The following is a 21,008-nucleotide window of genomic DNA, read 5'->3' as shown; positions in this document are numbered from 1 at the left end:
ATTTTTTACATCACTGGGTCGATACCTTTGCTGGTGGACTATCAGTCCCCGAGGGTATAACTAGCTCAGTAGTCAGTATTTCGGTACTGACATGATTTAACAAACTTTACTAAAATTGTCCGTTTATAAAATTTTGAAATTATTAATAAACTAAGGTTTCAACTCCCTCAGGCAGAATTGACTTTAAATGAATTTGGTTATTTATTTTATGTATTTTTGTCATATAGCTATTCAACGGTTTCGGTTCTTATACATCTTCGGGCGCATATAATTATTAAACGTGTTTTTTTACTGTCTTTATTTTCATGTACTTTTGTCTTATGTTTTTCATCTCATTTTGTTAAATATATTTGTTTTAACATCCAACTCTTCTTTTACCTATATTACTCCGTTTTGCTTTCGTACGTGACAGACATTCGTCTTATAACAAGGTTTCGGGTAATGATAAAATCTCACCTTGTTTCTGTATACATAAAAATTACATAACATTAACAAATCTGTATACCTTAGTCTTTGTTTACTAAAAGGCGTTAAACCCGGTAAATATGAACATTTTGAAAGCTGTTGACCTCATTAAGACAACCATATTTTCAAAATTGTATTGAATTTCAATAATGCATTGTAAAGTTCTGTTCAACATATACTGATTTTTTTTATTTTATGGTAATATATAACAAAAAAGACATAGAGGATCGTTTGAACAATACTTGCAGTTACTGAAAGCTAGTTGAAACTTAAAAGTTTCGCTAGCTATAAACCCTAGTTTACTCCTTCATTTTCTATATATATAGGAAATAACAGTACTAATATAAAAAAGAAGATGTTGTATGATTGCCAATGAGACAACTATCCACAAAAGACCAAAATGACACAAACATTAACAATAATAGGTCACCGTACAGCCTTCAACAATGAGCAAAGCCCATACCGCATATAGTCAGCTATAAAAGGCCCCGATAAGACAATGTAAAACAATTCAAACGAGAAAACTAACGGCCTTATTTATGTAAAAAAAATGAACGAAAAACAAATATGTAACACATAAACAAACGACAACCACTGAATTATAGGCTCCTGACTTGGGACAGGCACATACATAAATAATGTGGCGGGGTTAAACATGTTAGTGGGATTCCAACCCTCCCCCTAACCTTGGACAGGGGTTTAACAGTACAACATAAGAACGAACTATAAAAATCAGTTGAAAAAGGCTTAACTCATCAGATAGACAAATAAAACAAGTGGACGTGGCCGGGTACTTATACATCCCGACACAAAAAAAGACACAATGAACAGATCTGAGAGTACTCGCAGTTATCTGACAGCTAGTTCAAAGCCATTAACAACTAATAAAAAAATCATGCCTCTAAGACTAAGCGTACACATCCAAAATACAATGGATTTAGTGTAAAGATGTCATAAACAGCCAGAGAAAAACATGATCTTGTGCAATGCCAAGTAACAGGTATCTACAGATTGTAGATCCATGAAAATGTATATGTATATAACATACTAGTAATATTTAGATAGCTTTTAATCTACTGATAACAAAGTCAATATTTTTACCAATAAAAACAATATTCAATGATCTTATTACAGTGTTGAATAGGTAACCTTTAAGAATAAGTTTTTTTTAAAGGAGCAACAAGTTTACATGTATCATTTTTAAATTTCCGGGCACGGTTAACAACATTTCCGTAAAAATGAGGATGTGCTAGCCCGTTTCCTACAGGTACAACCAAACTTCAAAACCAAATATGTATATCTATGGAAACATAAAGTAAAGGTTTTAAGTAATTTATGGTAACGATATCCCTGGTTTAATAATTTACCAGTAATACTTAGGTTGCGTTCGTTAAAATCAAAAACGTCACAACAGACACGGGCATAACGAACAAGTTGTGAAATTTAAACACCGTAAGATGGTGCCAAAGGAACATCACCATCTAAAAATGGAAAATTAACAATAGGGAACAAAAAATCGTCTCTTTTGTCGTTAATTTTAGTGTGTAGTTTCCCGTTTAAAACCGAAATATCTAAATCAAGGAAAAGACAGTTAAGTAAAGGATTATGGAAGCTGTTTTCACTTCGTTTTATGTGTTTGGGCTTGTTATTTTTCCGTTTGATAAAGGACATTCTATTTTTAGTTTCCATTGTAATTCAGTAATTTTTCTATTTTACTTTTTCCTGATATTTACTCTATTGAACAATAACAATCTTATCTTGGACTGTCAATGATACATATAATGTCTGTATTAATAAGCTCACATAGTCCATTGATCTACAAGAGTAAACGAAACAGGCAACGAAAGTCCTGCTCAAATTGTAGAAACATATACCAACAACTGTGAAACTTTTTATTCATAGAAAAAAAGCCATTCTGAACATTTCTTGTTGAAACTATACCAATTTTGGTGCACTATATGCACATTTCGACAAATAATGTTTCTTCAGTGATGATCTATGCAAAAACATATTGCAACATCCAAAACATAATACAAATATTGAAAAATAAAAAAGGACCTTAAGTAACGTTAAGGGTTTGAAAATATTTTATGGCTTAATTAGAAGAGTATTGAGTAAATTGAATCTGATGACAGTTAAATCGTTAAAAAAATGCCTTGCTAAGTACCACATTTTCTTTGCTAGCGTCAGATGCATTGGTACATCAACTGGTTGACTATAAGTATCCAATGAAACTATCCGTCAAGCAGCTGTTCATTCATACTGATATGATTTGATTGGGCTCATCAAGTAAGCAACTACCTGATGCAATTGTTACATAACGACTGTTTTGCTCTTTTTGTAGAAATGCTCTCAACAATTTAAAATAGTTAGTTTTCAAATATAAACAGTTTTATTGAATAAAGTAAGGAAAACACGTGTAGTAGGCACGCAACCGATATTATGTTGTATTGCTTAGTGAAGACCCGTGTTGTCCCATATGTGTTACTGTAGACCTAAGTGAACTTGGGTTTTGCCTACTACCATTTGAAATAGGCCCCGCCTCCCTACTAACCTAATATTGAATATACACGGTCTCCACGAGGTCGCTATTAACCAATCATATTCCTATAAATGTATATGAGGTACGATTTTACTTTGTATTGCTTAGTGAAGACCCGTGTTGTCCCATATGTGTTACAGTAGACCTAAGTTTACTTGGATTTTGCCTACTACCATTTCCCTGTGTAAATAGACCTGAATGACACTTCAACGGTAATCAATCCTGTAGTTATAAAAAGAAATTAATAAACATTAAAATTGAGATACAATAACAAACAAGACATTATGTTTGACCTTCCAAACTTACGCGATGAAGATTATTCTAGAAATACGTGACGTACGCACGGAATTCGGCAGAAAACGATTTTTCATTCTTGATATAAGATGAAAACACTATTGGTGATATAGTTAGAATACAATAACTACGACACGAATACGTCTTAAGACTAAACAGGCGGACTAAAAGAAAAGGAACAGAAAACAGAGTGATAAAATTACGATTGTCATCAGTGAAACTTGTCTGAAGAAAAGTTTTAAATGGATTTGAAACTAATTTTTTTTTTTAATATTAAAATACTATAATATAAAGTAAGGTAATTTTCTAAATATTTCATTCCTAAGTTGTTTTATTTATTTATTTAATTGTATGTGATTGTATTTTGTAATTTACCTCTTGTTTCACATGTCAATGTGACTGAGTGTTTTTGAAATAAAGCATATTGTATTGTATTATTATTGTATTTTAAATTTGTATCTTACAATTCATCGTAGTTTATTTTTCTTTGTGACTTATAGATTGATTGCAACTAGGTATTTTCCTATCATTATTTACTTATAAGTGTTTTGTTCTGTTTACTTTATATAAAAGAAGAAAAATAAACTGCGTAAAAATTGTACTTGGATATGTATTAAGTACATTTTACTGTTTATAAAATGCTTACTGGAAAACATGTATTCTTTAGAGTTTTTATCTGAGCAATAGATTAAAACGAACTATAACAAAAGAGGGACAATAGATACCAGGTGTACAGTCAAACTTATAGTTAGAAAATAAACTGACAACGCAATGGCTAAAATAAAAAGACAGACAAATAATAATACAGAAGAAACAACATAGAAAACTAAAAACGCAGCAACACGAACCCAACCAAGAACTGGGGGTGATCTCAGGTGCTGCGAAAGTGCGACCAGATCCTGCTGCACATGTGACACCCGTCGTGTTGCTTATGTTGTTACAAATCCGATAAACAGTCTAAATCGGTAGGTCACATTCATGAAAAGGTAAGGGTATTGTAGTAACGACATAAGGAACATATCCGATATCATCTGTGAAACGGTTATTCCATAACGGTCAATCAACTCGTGATGGCGTCCGTACAAAGATATTGCAGTAAAAATTGTCAATAAAAGATAGAAAGCAGATAATCAATTGATAAAAAAACAATTCTGACATATCCAACTTCCAAAAATAGGCATACAATGTGTATGAAAATGCCTAACTAGAATGGGGATAAATATTAAGTTTTCGACCACAACTACGTGATCACTGAGTAGGAAATATATTACTGTAATCCCCTCCCGTTCGGTTTCACTAATTACATTATGATCTGCATTTTACTTCCATCAGAGACATGCGGTAATGGTTTTAGAAAATACAACTGATCTCGTAGTGTTGGTGTCAGTTTTTTTATTAAAAAAGGAAATTCATTGTCCATTTCAACAAATAAATATGACTTTTGATTATATTCAATATCTTCTAAATTCAATTTCAATGAATGAATGAATGGTCACTTTCCAGAAAAACTCGTATGTTTGTCTATTTCTATTTGGACTTATTGACATCACAATACTACCTTCAAGCTTCTGCTGATTTATACCAATTGCGTACGTATTCGTCGTATTATATACATGGTGCATCATATAGGTATGGTAATGGTCGTATGCAAGTACATCATTGTATCAAGATCTTAGATTTAAGACACACCCTTGTGTCATGGAAAACAATTATATTGATATGACTCATATTCTTCGTGTATTATAAAGGAAGCACTGCGTACTACCGAGTACGATCACATTCAAAACTTGAAGAACGAATGGAATGAAGACGTGACCTTCACTTTGTCATACATTTGTCACAATGGTGGACAATTGTTGGATGTACTATACAATTCTGAAACAGATGTAATTTCAAGGCAGTCATTACATAAAAATATTTCTACATTGAAATCAAAGTATAACTGTAGTCAAGGTTTAATAAGACCCTTTTGGTCCTAACTGTATTTGGTTTTTTATTCGATCCATTTGTTTTCAGTGACTAGTTTTTTTAAGGACAAAGCACATTATAAGCATGATCCCTGTACACGTATGCTATTTGGTAAATGTACCGAACTATCTGTTTAGAATAAGCTTCAGCGGATACACTGGACGTTATATTAAATGTTCAAAAAGCAAAATATCTATAACATTTAGTAACATTAAAGATGAAGCGTGCCTTAAGGGAACATCAAATATAATAGTCTTTCCTCGAGAGTCTTTCCAATGTGTTGAGTTAATCCAGTAATACTATTGTGTTATTAAAGATTATGATTGTCATTTATTTCAGAATCATGTAGTGGTATCCCAAAATAATTCATTGAAGCTGTAAACGATTGATCTGCACATTCTGCTTCATTGGTTGTAGGTCTCTTACGTATATTTCTTATTCTCTGATATCATAATAATCTGCTTGCCATTCTCTAGAAGAAGAAAACGAAACGGTTTAAAGTTCCTATATCCACTGTATAAGTAAATATTTTTTCCATGTATAACTTGCGTAATGAGTATTCCGTCTGATCAGCAATCACTCTTCTATTTAGCAAATTAGCTTTAACTCTGTTCGATCCGATTTTACTCAAGTCGTGAATTGCATCCTTATCAAAATCAGAATAGCAATGCAAACAGCATTCTCTTCATCTGAACTACTGAATCCACATTACAACTTAGTTTCTGGCCATCGGAATACTCAAATAGACCATTCCAGAAATCATACTTCCGTCTTCATTAACAATATTGCACAGTCATAATACATGTCCTTGTTACCCTGTTATCAATACCTGGACCAATGATCATGACCAATTTAGAAATCTAACTTTCCTCCTCAACAAGATTGTGCAGTCTTAATATTGGTCCTCGTTATCACGTCTCGACAAATCAAATGTTCAAAACAAGACTTCCATTGTTTGTTTAAATTTGTTTTGCCATAGACATTGTAAATGTTTAATGACAATTAATAAAATTATTATTATAGAGTTCATGAAAATTTGTAAGATCACTTGTGCATGCCACGAGTATGACCAAATTGTCATGCACCAACACAAATCTTTTTGTCATTTAATTTAGTATCATCGTTACAGGAACTACTAGTCCTAGTAACAAATCCATGAAGGAGAACATCTGTAAACTTTGTTTTGATAAATATTTTAGTGTCAAATATTTGTATGCATATAAATCACACTGTAAAATTTGCTTTGCTTTCTTTTAGTTTCAGAGGATGTTGTTTGTCAACAAAAATGAACTCATCTGAAAAAGAAAAATGTCATCCGATGTAATCTTTAACTCTCTGAAAATAAGATGATAATGACATTTCCTCTTCGATGCCATTAGATATGACGCCAAATTTCTGGGCACTTGAGATCACCCCTTGTTTTGGTGGGGTTCGTGTTGCTTATTTTTCTTTGCTGTGTTATGTTTACTGTTGTTTGTCTGTTATCTTTTTCATTTTTAGCCATGGTGTTGTCAGTTTATTTTCGATGTATGAGTTTGACTGTCCCTCTGGTATCTTTCGTCCCTCTTTTCTAAGCAACTCGCCAAATTCGAATTGTATTTTTCTGGAAATCTTTATTGATATTGTCCGATTAGTTTAAAGGAAAAGTTGTAAATGAGATTTAAGAAGAGTTCAATAATATCTAGGTGGCATTGAATTATTGCAAACTGAAAATTGTATTTAAGTAGAAAGAAAAATCACAAAAAATACCGAACTCCGAGTAAAATTCAAAACGGAAAGTCCAACATCAAATAGCAAAATCAAAGGATAAAACACAACAAACCAATGAACAACAACTGTCATATTCCTGACTTGGTACAGGTATTTTCAGATGTAGAAGTGGTGGATTGGACCTGATTTTATAGCGCTAATCCTCTTTTTTATGAGGCTCGATATTAGTGTTCTGATGTCCAATATGGCATGAAGAGTAAATCAGTATTTATTTCCAAAAACCTTGCGTCATTTTTCATATTGAATTCGACGTGACATTTCACAGGTGCATGTGCAATGACATGACAAAGAAAAAAATGTACGCTATTCTAAGCGATGATATAGCTTCTTTTAGCTTTTTGGAAAGGATGGGCTGACAGAAAAAAAGTATGCTGTGCTATCGAATTGTATTTTGTATTTGAATTGTCTGACTCCTTTGTGTAAAAAATCTGCAAATAAATTGATATTTGATGCCTTATGTGTTCAAGAACATGAAGAGGATTAACAACAACAATAATTTTGAATGTTCCAATATGCCAAAATAATGCACTTGGAGATATTTCACACATTATTTGATCAAATACAAATGTAAAGTACATTCTACGATTTTCACTCTGTGTACAATGTTACCTCGTACATTGTTTGTTTGGTTTTTTTTTTTAACTTTTTAACGTTTTTGGATTCGAGCGTCACTGATGAGTCTACTGTAGACGAAATAAGTGTCTGGCGTATATACAAATTTAGTCCTATTTACAAGTATATGTATATTAAAGTATATATGATTGTCAATATACTCTGTATACAATTTCCTCACCTAAACCCTACGATAAAATTTACTCTTTCTGTTAGATCCCTTTTTAGTCATATATCTTCGTCTTGTTTTATCTGCATTTTACCAACTACAAAATCAAAGACCACTTTCAAAATTATCATGAGGAAACGTATTTATCGACCAGATGGCATATATGATTTTTTAAGAATGAGTTTTACTTGTCATGCCACAGACACAAATATTGTCTTACAAAAAATTCTATTTTTTAGAACGATGGCCGTGACTTTATATATAGGGGCTTCAAATTCAGTAGGGATATTCGTCTCGCTATAAATAACCATATATCTAGGAATTATTACAAGCGCATACGAGTATTTGATTAAAGTATCCGGAAACAATTTTTCTTTGTTTGGGACATTTTTAAGTAACTATGACCTTGACATATCAGATAGTGGCCTTCAAATCAATAGGTGTCTTCCTGTTTTTTCATTTAACAATATATCCAAGTATGGTTTCAATTAAATATGCAGTATTTGATTTAGCATCTGGAAACTACTTTTCTGCGCTATTTTTTATTATTTTTTGACTTAGTATGGCATTGACCTTGTTGGGTTTAACCTCTCAATCAATAAGAGATTTTCGCATCGTTATATCTATGTAAGTTGTAATCTAATGTTATTTAACATACTGGAGTAAGTATTCGGAAAGGAAGATGTCTGACAGGTCAAAGACTATAAATATATTATTAGATTCGAGCGTCACTGATGATATAAAAAAGAAGATGTGGTATGATTTCCGATGAGACAACTATCCACAAAAGACCAAAATGACACAAACATTAACAACTATAGGTCACCGTACGGCTTTCAACAATGAGCAAAGCCCATATAGCAGATTTTTTTCTAGACAACACGCGCGTCTGGCGTAAATACAAAAATGTAATCCTGGTATCTATGAGGTTTATATCCCTATCCCATCCTTGAAAGCGATGGGTGTCAAAAATGTAAATTACGTCATATTAATAATATTGGCCTATGAATTATGAGTGAACGTGATAGTTTGCATGGAATTGTATTTGTACGGGTAAATGTTTTCCACTAGTGGTCAAGTGCTTTCAATTACGTAAACAAGTGGAATACTCTTTCTTCTATGCTGTAATATATGACTAATATCTAGTCAGTGTTTTCCGTTGTAAACAAATAATTCACTCTGAAAGCGTGACCTGGTTTCATATCTCAGTTCGTTGCACTGGTATATGACAAGGGAAGATAAATCGATAGCCGAGTTTGTTTACGTTTTCTGTTTGTATACGTAAGCAGAAAAAATAAGAGATTAATTGGAGGTCAAAATGCAATTGGAGATATCAAACGATGAAAAGGGTTAAAAAGTGAAGGTAACAGTTTAAAAATGCTGAGTGTACAGGGTAAAAGGGATGCGATCGATGCGTTCTAATATTATAAAGCAAATTTGGAACAAGTGTACTAACAATATATTAAATGCCCCAGAGCAAATCTCTTTTTTCCGATTAAATAATGTATTCAATAACATGTTATTATGAATTTAAGCAACACATTTTAGACTGTTTAAGAAAACTCGACATATTCCTATTATACATTCAGACAAAAATAACCTCAGGCAGTTATAAAATAGACATTTAAACAGTTGCATAATGATAACGGATACTAAATCGGTCAATACATAAACGCTGTTCTCTCATATAAAGTTAAATGACCCAAATTTAGGTCATGTACTTGAAACAAACAACTAAATCCGCAACCATAACACTATTTTGACAAATAAAGACAAATATGTTTTTCGACTACATGAACTTGTTTTCGTGATAATAATTACATGTTACAGGTATTATCTAATAACAAAATAGGCCCTATGACTGCCAAGTTTTTATCGTACTACAAGTACACCATGAAGAAATCTTTGTTTTATCAACTGTGTTTTAATGCCCGATAAAGTCCCTTTGATGTATTTGTAAACGCGACATAAACCTCGCAATACCAACATCTAAAGGTCTACCTATTTTTCACTTTGGCAACTTTAATCTGTTTCACAAAATAACATTCAATCCAAATTCTTTTTTAATTTTTATTTACTGGATTTTGTTTTGTTAATCATAGTTTATTCATCAACGTTTTTGTTCTGCTGTACTGCATAAATTCGGTAATTCCAATACGAAAACAACAGCTGCTGTGAAAGATCAATATAAGAACAAAGGAATGTTTTACTGCACACACATTTTTTACGTTTGCTGTTAATCCTGTACTTTTCTGACTGTTGTTAGAGTTTAACCCATATTTCTTTTTCCTGTTTAATTCACATCAAACTGATAAAACTAAATGATTAAAAGCCTTCAATATCAGCTTTACAAACAGATACTAGTTGATCACAAATGTGAGGGTCCATTTATCTGTATATTTAACACTCAGTGGCCAGTATTAGAAGTGGTAGAGGTAACAAAAGGAAACCAAGAATACAAAGGATTCAATATTGAGATAAAATCAGCTTTCAAATTTCCAGTGAAGATATTTTCCCTAATTAAGCTAACTTAAACAAATGCCTTTCTTAGATGTACCCTATTGGATTGCTGTCTCTTTGATGTACATCTCATATATCCTTGATCTGATCTTAAAGCACAAGAAAAGTTTTATCTGTTTAGTGTGTTATGAAGTATGATTGGGTTCCTAAATACAAGTATGTTGGAAGGAAAGTGGGAGTTTAACTGACCCAAGACATCACTTTATCTATGCTTGACCTAAAAATGTCATCAAAATGTAGGTTAAGGCTGGTACTTAACTTGAGTAGAAATGTACTGAGGCACACTAAAACCAAGTTTTGATTCCCAAAGTGCTGTTTTTTTCTTTCTTTCTCATCATGCCTGTCAGATAAAAAATCTAAATAGAGTGTTTCTTCCACTTTATTTCTTTTACAATTATATAAAACATTAACAAGTTTTAAACAACCAATCTTTCAATAATTACACATGTAACCTGTACCTTTCATGCAATTTTAACACTTATAAACAATTCTTCCACACTAAATTAGCACAAGTGTATTTCCACACAAAATTCGCACAATTCGAACACACTTGTACTTCCATATAAAATTAGCACAAGTCAACCATACTTTTCATACACAATTAGCACTGTAAGAAAAACCATACTTCCATACAAAATTAGCACTAACTTAACATCCACACATCTTGTACATGTATAGATTGCACCAAATTAAATTATTACTCCCAGCACTTAAATACTGACCGTTTGCAAAAAATCTCCAACTGCTCACAAAATGTCTCTTTGGAACGAAAAAAAATATCTATATCGAAATTACATTAAAAACTAATAATGCCATTTTCAATTGCAAGCGAACATGCTTATTTTACAACTTTCACAACTTTTGTTCACTTTTTCTCTCTAATTGTTCACAACAAACTTGTATACAATTTCGTCACATACTCTTTCTTTTCAGATGGCAAAATTTATATAATTCTTAACATTTCTAAATGAACTTCATGTACATATACCTTAGTTCAGAACATGTTCAAAATTTACAATTTTAAGAGTTTTACACAATATAAACAAAAGGTCATATATTCAAGTCATACACTAATTTGCATGTTCATGAATATTTAAATTAATATCACAGCACCATTTGAAATAAGTTCTGTTTTTCCAGACTGACGGTTGCCTACAACAGCAACGCCCTAGTGGTATCAACTTCCTTTAAGCCTCTACGGGGCGTGTTCAACAAACTACTGATTGTTTGCGAGTTTTCTGAATCCCTGAGGGGGGCGTCAGTCGTTCATAGAATAAATCACAGATAAATTGTTTGGAATTTTCAGATCTAATGCTGGTTATCAAGTGTTTGTGTCGAGTCCATATAACTCAGAATAGCGCGTCCTATGATCCGACATTGTGCTAAATCTTGATATACTTGTTGTGCATCACAAGCTGGGAAAACATGATACATTGGTGGCTCCACCTGGAAAATAAATTTAAGCAAAATTTAAATATTTGTCATAACACATTAGAACAGTTTAACACAGTCTAAATAAGTTGAACAACACCATAATAATTTGGATAGTAGCAGCATTTTCACTTTTTCTGGTTATTTTTTTTATTATAAGATGATACTTTCATGCTTTAATAATTAGTCATTTCTACTTTACATGCTTTTTTAATTTCTTTTCAATTGTACAAAAATAACTTTTCCATTTAATTACAAACACTCCCTTTTTTATTTAGGTTGCCATCCATTTGATTATTAAAATATTTTCTTTGCTTTCTGGTGTTTTTTTTCTTCCTTCTTCAATTTTTTTTTTTTATTAAACTTGCTTTGATTTAGACATAAAACAAGGAACAACATTTTCCTGGTTATTTTTTGCTATCAATTTTCAATTTACCTTATTGTCAGCCACCATGTCAATAATTTGTTGTAGTTGCTCAAATGTTCCCTGGGGAATGCCAGCTATACTTTGTTGTTTAGCAGCGAGTACATTCAAATTGATGCTGACTTCTGACAATGTGTTTCCACCAACCAGTATTAAACCCTCCTATAATGAAATACAAAAGTCATAAGCAACAGTTTACATCTATACCTGACAATCTTTATATCATATAAGTAATTTTGAACAGAACAGCAAATTTGTCTTAATCTCTTTAAATACCAGCCTGCAATTTCTGAACAAGTGTGTTGTTCAATTGCCTTTGCAGGTCGGATTATATAATTTTCACAGACTTGGGCGACATTTAAACATTCTTTAAAATACTTCTCCATTTTTAACATGTTTAAAGACCCAACACTTTTCAGATTATTCAATTTAGAAACGCTACTTGAATTGAAATGTAAAATATTGCCTAATATCTTTTTGACCAATAGAACTTAATAATCAAGTTATTCCAAGGATATCAAAAACTAGCCTAAACTTTCAATGAAACCTACCCTATTCAGAACTTTGAGATCTCTTTGAACTGTTCTGGGGGAACTGACGAAATCCACTATAACATCGACACCACCTCTGCAAGCATCTAAAGTCCTCTCTACGATGTACTGTTCATGGTCTTCTTCATTCCAGTGTATAATGTCATAACAACCATGATCCTGGGCTGCTAAGAGTCTGTCAATACTGTGATCAGCTACATATACTCGGACCCCATTATCTGTTGGACCTACTAAAGCCTGGGCTATTCTGACCGCCCATAGACCTAATCCACCAGCACCAATAATCATAACATTCACACAAGCTGAAAAAGAAATGAAAATGGTTAGTTATAATTAACCAAGACGAAACTCTGTAGTCTTGTGTGGAATATATAACAATACAGTGTTTCTTCCAAGTAAATATGCAAAATGATGGTATTTTTTTTATAATTATTACCAAGTGACAACCCACATTTATATTCTGTATGTTAACTGTTTTTAAGTTTTCTCTCTTTTCCATTTTCAGGTCGGTTTTTTTTTTATATGTTAATTTAATATTCATCAAGCATGTCAAGGTTTAAGGAATGTGAACCACATGTAAAGAAGTCTGACAAGACACTTACATTTTACTTCTCTTAATTTCTCCACATGCGACTTGGCCTTGATCAGTGCACAATATGCAGTCAGTGCACTTCCAGACAACTGTGCAGCTACTTCAAGTGGTATTGATGGTGGAATCTGTATGCAATTTGAAACATCACTAACAGCTAAATATTCGGCACAGCCTGTGCTTAGCACACCTTCATCATGGTAAAGGATAACTTTGTCGCCCTGTGTGAAGTTTTTATTTGGCAGTGAGCTACAGACATCTTGTACATATCCAGCAATTTCCAAACCAGGCAATTGAGGTCTGATGTCCCTCTTCTTAACTTGGCCTTCTGCAAAGCAGGCACCTGCACAAGCAACCTGAAATACATAAACAAATAAAATAAATATGTGTTGAGTACATTGAATTAAAATGAATAAAATAAATAACTCAGTGGCACCTAAGATATCAAGAGATCATATACGAGTCAAGTACATATAATATAATTAATTTTTAAATTCAAACAAGTCAATTGAATCTATTATACATGTACAAGTCATAAATGTGTACATACATTGTAATTACAAATGAAGATATAAAGATTCGAAGATGTGGTATGTGTGCCAATGAGATAACTCTCCATCCAGGTCAGAATTTGAAAAGTAAACCATCATAGGTCAAAGTATTTGTAGGTGGTATTTGCTATACATGTTCAAGTCCTGATTATATCTGTCCAGATAATCAGCTTTTAATCTAAGTTCAAAATATGGAATAAGTAAAATTTTGAAATATATTGATTAGAATGAAAGTTTGACCTTGTTATCATATGAATACATGTACACAAGGCATGTAGAGATGTATATACAGTATCATTATCAATTTTATGTAAATGTGATAATTTTTGTTTCCAGATAATCAGATTCTATATATAATAACCACTGTAATAACTAAAGTTCAAACTCTGTGAAGTTCCTCAAGTATATCTCTTAATCTATGTTTTTTTTTAAGTTTATATTTGTAATTCTTCACTGTCTGTATTAAATGTTGTATTTGTGTTTGCTTGACCCATATGGGTGTATTTTTGCAAATAAAATTATATGTTCTCTTAATTAAAAATTATCATTTTTTTTTTTAAATAAATAATTAATTTAAATTGAACTTACCCGAACTAGTAATCCTCCTTTAGGTATGGGTGGCATTGAAGTTGATCCACACTCAAATGGGGATACACCAACATCATTCAACAGTCTTTCGTTATCCAACATCTTTCTGCAAATAAATAATTTATTTTACTGTCTAACCTTCTAATATATACGTAAACTTTCCAGAATTATACTGACTAACGCAATACACACTGTTTACATGGATCGATCACTGTATCTGGGACTCCATGTGCATTCAGTAAACACGCACCGATCATTCCAACTTTCATTACGCATGCGTACATAATCATGTTCTTTTTTTAGAACAAGGGAAAACAGCTGATCAGTGAGTGATCGGTGACCATGAACAAAGAAAACAATAAACCGTAATGTACTAATAAACCAAGTGGGTAGGAAACGTTTCAAATTTCTTTGACAACTCGTTAAAAGGGGAATGTACATGCATTAAAAACATAAAATTGAGATTTAATATCAACTTTTCAATAAATCAAACTATAAATAAACAATTTAGTCAGCATTGATGACAAAATTGTTAGGAAAACATCTTTGACTTATACCCTCAGAACAACTATAAATGTAACTGTCCAAAATTAACTTTATACATATAGAAATTCGAAAAACGAACATTTTGTAAAAAGATAAACAAAGTTATGAATAAATTATTAACTTACCTTATTTTATTTACTACAATATGTTTATCATATAATTTAATAATCCTTGGTTATTTGAATATTAAAATATTCCTTCAAATAATGTTAATATATTTTCACAATTTCTTTCTCAATAATATTATCCAACTTTACAACAGCAATGATTCAAGCAAACTGAAGGCTTTATCACGCTAAAATGTAAATATAATCCTTGGGAATCACCCCGTCTTCACGTGGACACAATTCGGTCGAGGGGCACCGAAAGGATTCAGTGTTATTGCATATTTCGGATTTGTTTACGAGAAAAAAATAATGACTTTAAGTTATGATTTATTGATAATTTTTTTATATCATGTGTTTGCTTTGAATTATAAAAGCAAGATAATTACGCTCAAACTAAGTTAATAAAAATATCGTCTGTTATAGAGTTCATTTTGTCTATTTTAACCGCAAGGTCAGTCAGCCGACTGTTAAGTGAACAGCATCTACTGAAAGTATACTAGTGACCCAGATTAGTGAGGTCAAGAGATAATAACCGTGCCATCAAACGTGACACATTAAATTGAAATATTAAAGTTTTCTGTTTTCAGTTTCCATGATTTAATATGGGGAGCTTGATGCGAATAATTTATTATTTTTCAATCAGGAAAAATAATGCATAAGATTTATTCTCTGTGTGCACCTTGCGTGCAGCATTCGTGATCGAATTCATAGTCTTTTCATATTTTGGTGTAAAATGGTTTTTTTTTTATCTGTATGCGGTCGGTAGGTATTATTATTTAAAAATTAAAAATGAGGCGTATAATTAAATATTTATTGGTTATTGATCGTGAAAAAGAATTGTATCAGATTTGCTGTTAGTGTGTGCTCCTTGCGTGCAGAATTCGTGATCGAATTCCTAGTCATATCTGACTGTGCATTTGTGCAACACGTAACCATAATATCACGGGTTAAATTTGTGATACACTATTTGGGTGTAACTGTTGTAATGTATAATAATGATTCAAAATGATTTGTGTTTTTTATTCTTTATTCTAAAAATGGTATTCTCTTTTAGCCAAATAAAATTTGGTGTTTTGTTCATACATCTCTTCGCTATTCGTGACATGCACAGACCCTTGTTTTCGTGTACATCTTATATTTATAAAAATAAGGGGGGAGGGCTCGAAGATTAAACCGTAATAAATATGCTGGGGTTTTTTTTCGTTATTTTTTCAGGGGCGTTTTCAAAGGAGACCCAATGTGTACATTTTGAAATATCAACAAAATATTGTTTGCCGTTCTAGTCGAATACTTGATCCCAAAAATCATTTTTAATTTGGATTTAACACATTTGTCGGAGTTTAACTAGTCACTGATCGAGACCCAGAGAACAGTTAATCCAACTTTGAACTATATAAATGAAAGTGTCTGAAGAACTTTGAACTATTCTTACTAACCAAAAATAGGATCATAGACAGTCAACTTGAAAAAATTATTTGTAAATCTTTAGTTCAGTTTGAATTGGCGATAAACTACAAACAAAAGAAACGTGTAGATATAGTACACAGACTGTACCATTCGTATATAGAAGATGATTTCATTGTGTATGCCCGCCGTAGCGGAGGGGCATTTAGAGTTACCCTTGTCCGTCTGTACGTCCCACGATTGGTTTCCGTTCTCTAACTTTAGCTTGCTTCAACCAAATGTCATGAAACGTATATAAATACACAATTGCTTTTTACTACTAAAGTCAGATCGGGCATAAATTTTGATCGCTTCGCATATCTTAAGGCCCTAGCTCCCCCTTTTTAATTTTGGTTCAGTGGAATACGATAAACCACACAATGACTTCCTGAATTATTATTTTGGAACATACCAAATATAGTCATTACCTTTGTGGTGCATAATTCATAATTTGATAAAAAAAAGTTATTTGGTCATTGACGGATCCAGGGTGGGAGGGGTCCGAGGGTTGGAAACATCCTTTTTGGTCGATCATGCATTTGAATGGGGACATATAGTTGGTTCCCAACCCAGGACAAAAGGGGGGTTCAACTTTATGTCCCCATTTAAATGCATTGATCGTCCAAAAAAGGGGGTTCCAACCCCCGGAACCCTCCCGCTGGATCCGCCACTGTTTGGACTAGGCCTGAATCGATGCATGCAATTTGTACGATAGTATATACCTTATTATCGCGGTTGAGATGTCCTTCAATTGTCCTTTCAATGGGTTATATGTTCTTTACATATGTTTATAGTTTTCCAATTTGTTTTGCAATTGGTATCAATAAAGTGTGTCCCGTGACAGGAACACGTGTTGTATGTTTGCACGGATATATCATATGGGTTTTACTTTCTAACGTCTCGTAAACGTAGGGTGTATTTGATTCAGTCGTAAACTTAGGGCGTATTTGATTCAATCGTTAACTTAGGGCGTATTTGATTCAATCGTAAACTTAGAGCGTATTTGATTCAGTCGTAAACTTAGGGCGTATTTGATTCAGTCGTAAACTTGAGACGTATTTGATTCAGTTGTAAACTTAGGGCGCATTTGATTGAATCGTACACTAAGGTCGTATTTTGGTCGTATTTGATGGATCATTCAGTCAAACTGGTTTTAGATTAACGGTTAGGGTTAGGGTTTTTGAAATTTAAATTTTAACCAGATTTGTGTTCTAATCTCGAAACAATTAACTGTTCATACAACGATGAAGAACCGGATTCGGTTTTGCAGAAACGAAACGTACCAGTTTAATTCGGTTTCGAATTATATTTTGGACAATAAGCAAAATATTTACCGAACATTCATGACTTAAAATACTGGTCCGAGACCACAATTGTCGTCCCTTGATTACGAATATAGTCCCTAGTGTTAACAGTGGGTTACTTGCCAATAATTTTTATACCCCTTCCAAATTTATTTCTCCATGTTTAATGCCTCAAATTGTAAGTAGGGGGGTGAAATTACACTTTAAAAAAATTTGGGTCCAGAATTTTACAGAAAAGTAGTGATTTGGTCCGGCTGAAAAAGGTTAAAAATTAGAACTTTGGAAGCTGTCAAAAGATTTCAAGACACCCTAAACACAAAATTGTCCATATTTTGAGTTAGAGGCGATGAAGTTTTCTATAATTTTGATATAATTTGTCCCAAAAGTAGTACAACACACTGTAAAAATTTCATTGAGAAAGCGCAGGTGGGAATTTTTTAATTTTCATTTATGTTCTAAAAGAAATGCACTACGAATTAATTGTGTTCTCGGACCTAAGAGGTGAAGTCTGTAAATATAGAATCTGTACTTTGGCAACTTCCCTAAATAATTTGGTGGTGTCAATTTGTCAAATAGCATGACACTAAAGGATTTAAACTTTTATTTTATAGAATTTCTGCAAAAATGACCAATTTTGGCATTTTATGGTCAAAATAGGCATTTTAGGGCCTTTTCAATACTGATGCATACATGGCATCCTGACCTTCTATCTGACAGGCTTTCATGTGTCAATACTTGTGTTTCTATGCCTTTATCTAGTTCTTTTACTTGTTTTTGAACTCAGAATCTACAGAAAAGAAGATTATCTCAGACAATATGTACAAAATGTGTTGTATAAATGACCCTTGTCTAACGCCCTGTTTGGATGAAGTCAAAAGTGGGGTTCTTGGTACATAAAATTTGAAGTCCACAATAAAGACCTCACTAAATTTGTATCAAAAGCACTTTACAATGTCTATTGTACCTGTTCCATCTCACATAATATCTTTCTTTTCTTCTGTAGGATAGCAAGTGGTTTAAATATAAGCCTGTTGAGACTAAAATTGCATTCAAGTTTTTCTTTAAAAAGGCAGAAATCTTTGTATCAGACCATACTGTCTGTAAGAAAAGTTAATTGCAAGAGCCTTTTTGTGCTCAGATTTGTTGTATCATGTCACATGAGTATAGAAATGATAAAAAAGACACAATTTTTTATTTCTTATAGCCTCAATATGCATTTTTTAATGTAAATATGTGGCACGGCCTAAATTGACCCTTATTTTTTTCCAGTCTTACTTGGCTTAAGACCCTTTTAAACTAATATGATATGTTATTTGTGACTTTTCTTCCCATTTAAAGTACATTCAATACATATGTAAGGATTATTTATAACCAAAAAGCTTCACAAATTTAAAATTGCTGGAAAATATTACATCTTCATGTAAGGCCCCCTTTCATTGAAAAACCTCAATTTTTAGGCCCAGGCTGATATAAATTTGACTTTTGAATAATTATGCTAATTCTGATAAATCAAATGAGTACTCTATTGCTTTAAGTACATAATAAATGATATATTAGGGCATTTAAAAAGTATTTTTTTGCAATATTTTAATTTTCAAAGCCCAAAATGTTGATAGTTGATATTATTCAATTTTAACGTCAAAATTTAACACGCAAAGATGAGTATAGAATTTAACATATTGTCTTTAATATATATCCTATTGTTACGAAACTTTGCAAGTAGTGTTATAATTTATTAAGCTTTGGTCATACCAAGTTTTTTTAAGATTTGTCAACTCTTTCTATCTAAGAGGTGAAGTCTGTAAATATAGAATCTGTACTTTGGCAACTTCCCTAAATAATTTGGTGGTGTCAATTTGTCAAATAGCATGACACTAAAGGATTTAAACTTTTATTTTATAGAATTTCTGCAAAAATGACCAATTTTGGCATTTTATGGTCAAAATAGGCATTTTAGGGCCTTTTCAATACTGATGCATACATGGCATCCTGACCTTCTATCTGACAGGCTTTCATGTGTCAATACTTGTGTTTCTATGCCTTTATCTAGTTCTTTTACTTGTTTTTGAACTCAGAATCTACAGAAAAGAAGATTATCTCAGACAATATGTACAAAATGTGTTGTATAAATGACCCTTGTCTAACGCCCTGTTTGGATGAAGTCAAAAGTGGGGTTCTTGGTACATAAAATTTGAAGTCCACAATAAAGACCTCACTAAATTTGTATCAAAAGCACTTTACAATGTCTATTTTACCTGTTCCATCTCACATAATATCTTTCTTTTCTTCTGTAGGATAGCAAGTGGTTTAAATATAAGCCTGTTGAGACTAAAATTGCATTCAAGTTTTTCTTTAAAAAGGCAGAAATCTTTGTATCAGACCATACTGTCTGTAAGAAAAGTTAATTGCAAGAGCCTTTTTGTGCTCAGATTTGTTGTATCATGTCACATGAGTATAGAAATGATAAAAAAGACACAATTTTTTATTTCTTATAGCCTCAATATGCATTTTTTAATGTAAATATGTGGCACGGCCTAAATTGACCCTTATTTTTTTCCAGTCTTACTTGGCTTAAGACCCTTTTAAACTAATATGATATGTTATTTGTGACTTTTCTTCCCATTTAAAGTACATTCAATACATATGTAAGGATTATTTATAACCAAAAAGCTTCACAAATTTAAAATTGCTGGAAAATATTACATCTTCATGTAAGGCCCCCTTTCATTGAAAAACCTCAATTTTTAGGCCCAGGCTGATATAAATTTGACTTTTGAATAATTATGCTAATTCTGATAAATCAAATGAGTACTCTATTGCTTTAAGTACATAATAAATGATATATTAGGGCATTTAAAAAGTATTTTTTTGCAATATTTTAATTTTCAAAGCCCAAAATGTTGATAGTTGATATTATTCAATTTTAACGTCAAAATTTAACACGCAAAGATGAGTATAGAATTTAACATATTGTCTTTAATATATATCCTATTGTTACGAAACTTTGCAAGTAGTGTTATAATTTATTAAGCTTTGGTCATACCAAGTTTTTTTAAGATTTGTCAACTCTTTCTATCCTATTAGGTCCGAGACCACAATTGTCGTCCCTTGATTTTCGTTGTTCACGAATATAG

General features: G+C 32.2%; 1 protein-coding gene across 1 annotated transcript; it reads right to left on the bottom strand.

Moving 5' to 3' along the window:
• Nucleotides 1-10,701: 10,701 nt before the first annotated feature.
• Nucleotides 10,702-14,764, bottom strand: LOC134684971 (uncharacterized). The gene is made up of 6 exons (XM_063544293.1): nt 14,667-14,764; nt 14,475-14,580; nt 13,349-13,691; nt 12,747-13,048; nt 12,208-12,357; nt 10,702-11,786 (listed from the first exon to the last, which is right to left on the bottom strand). Exons 1-6 carry the CDS (start codon nt 14,762-14,764, stop codon nt 11,649-11,651), a joined length of 1,137 nt encoding a protein of 378 aa, XP_063400363.1. The 3' UTR covers nt 10,702-11,648.
• Between the last annotated feature and the right edge of the window lie 6,244 nt (nt 14,765-21,008).

Source organism: Mytilus trossulus, chromosome 9 (assembly GCF_036588685.1).
Source record: "Mytilus trossulus isolate FHL-02 chromosome 9, PNRI_Mtr1.1.1.hap1, whole genome shotgun sequence".
NCBI classification, from domain to species: domain Eukaryota; kingdom Metazoa; phylum Mollusca; class Bivalvia; order Mytilida; family Mytilidae; genus Mytilus; species Mytilus trossulus.
Note: the sequence above shows the minus strand (reverse complement) of the source record. Positions and strands in the feature narration are given on the sequence as shown.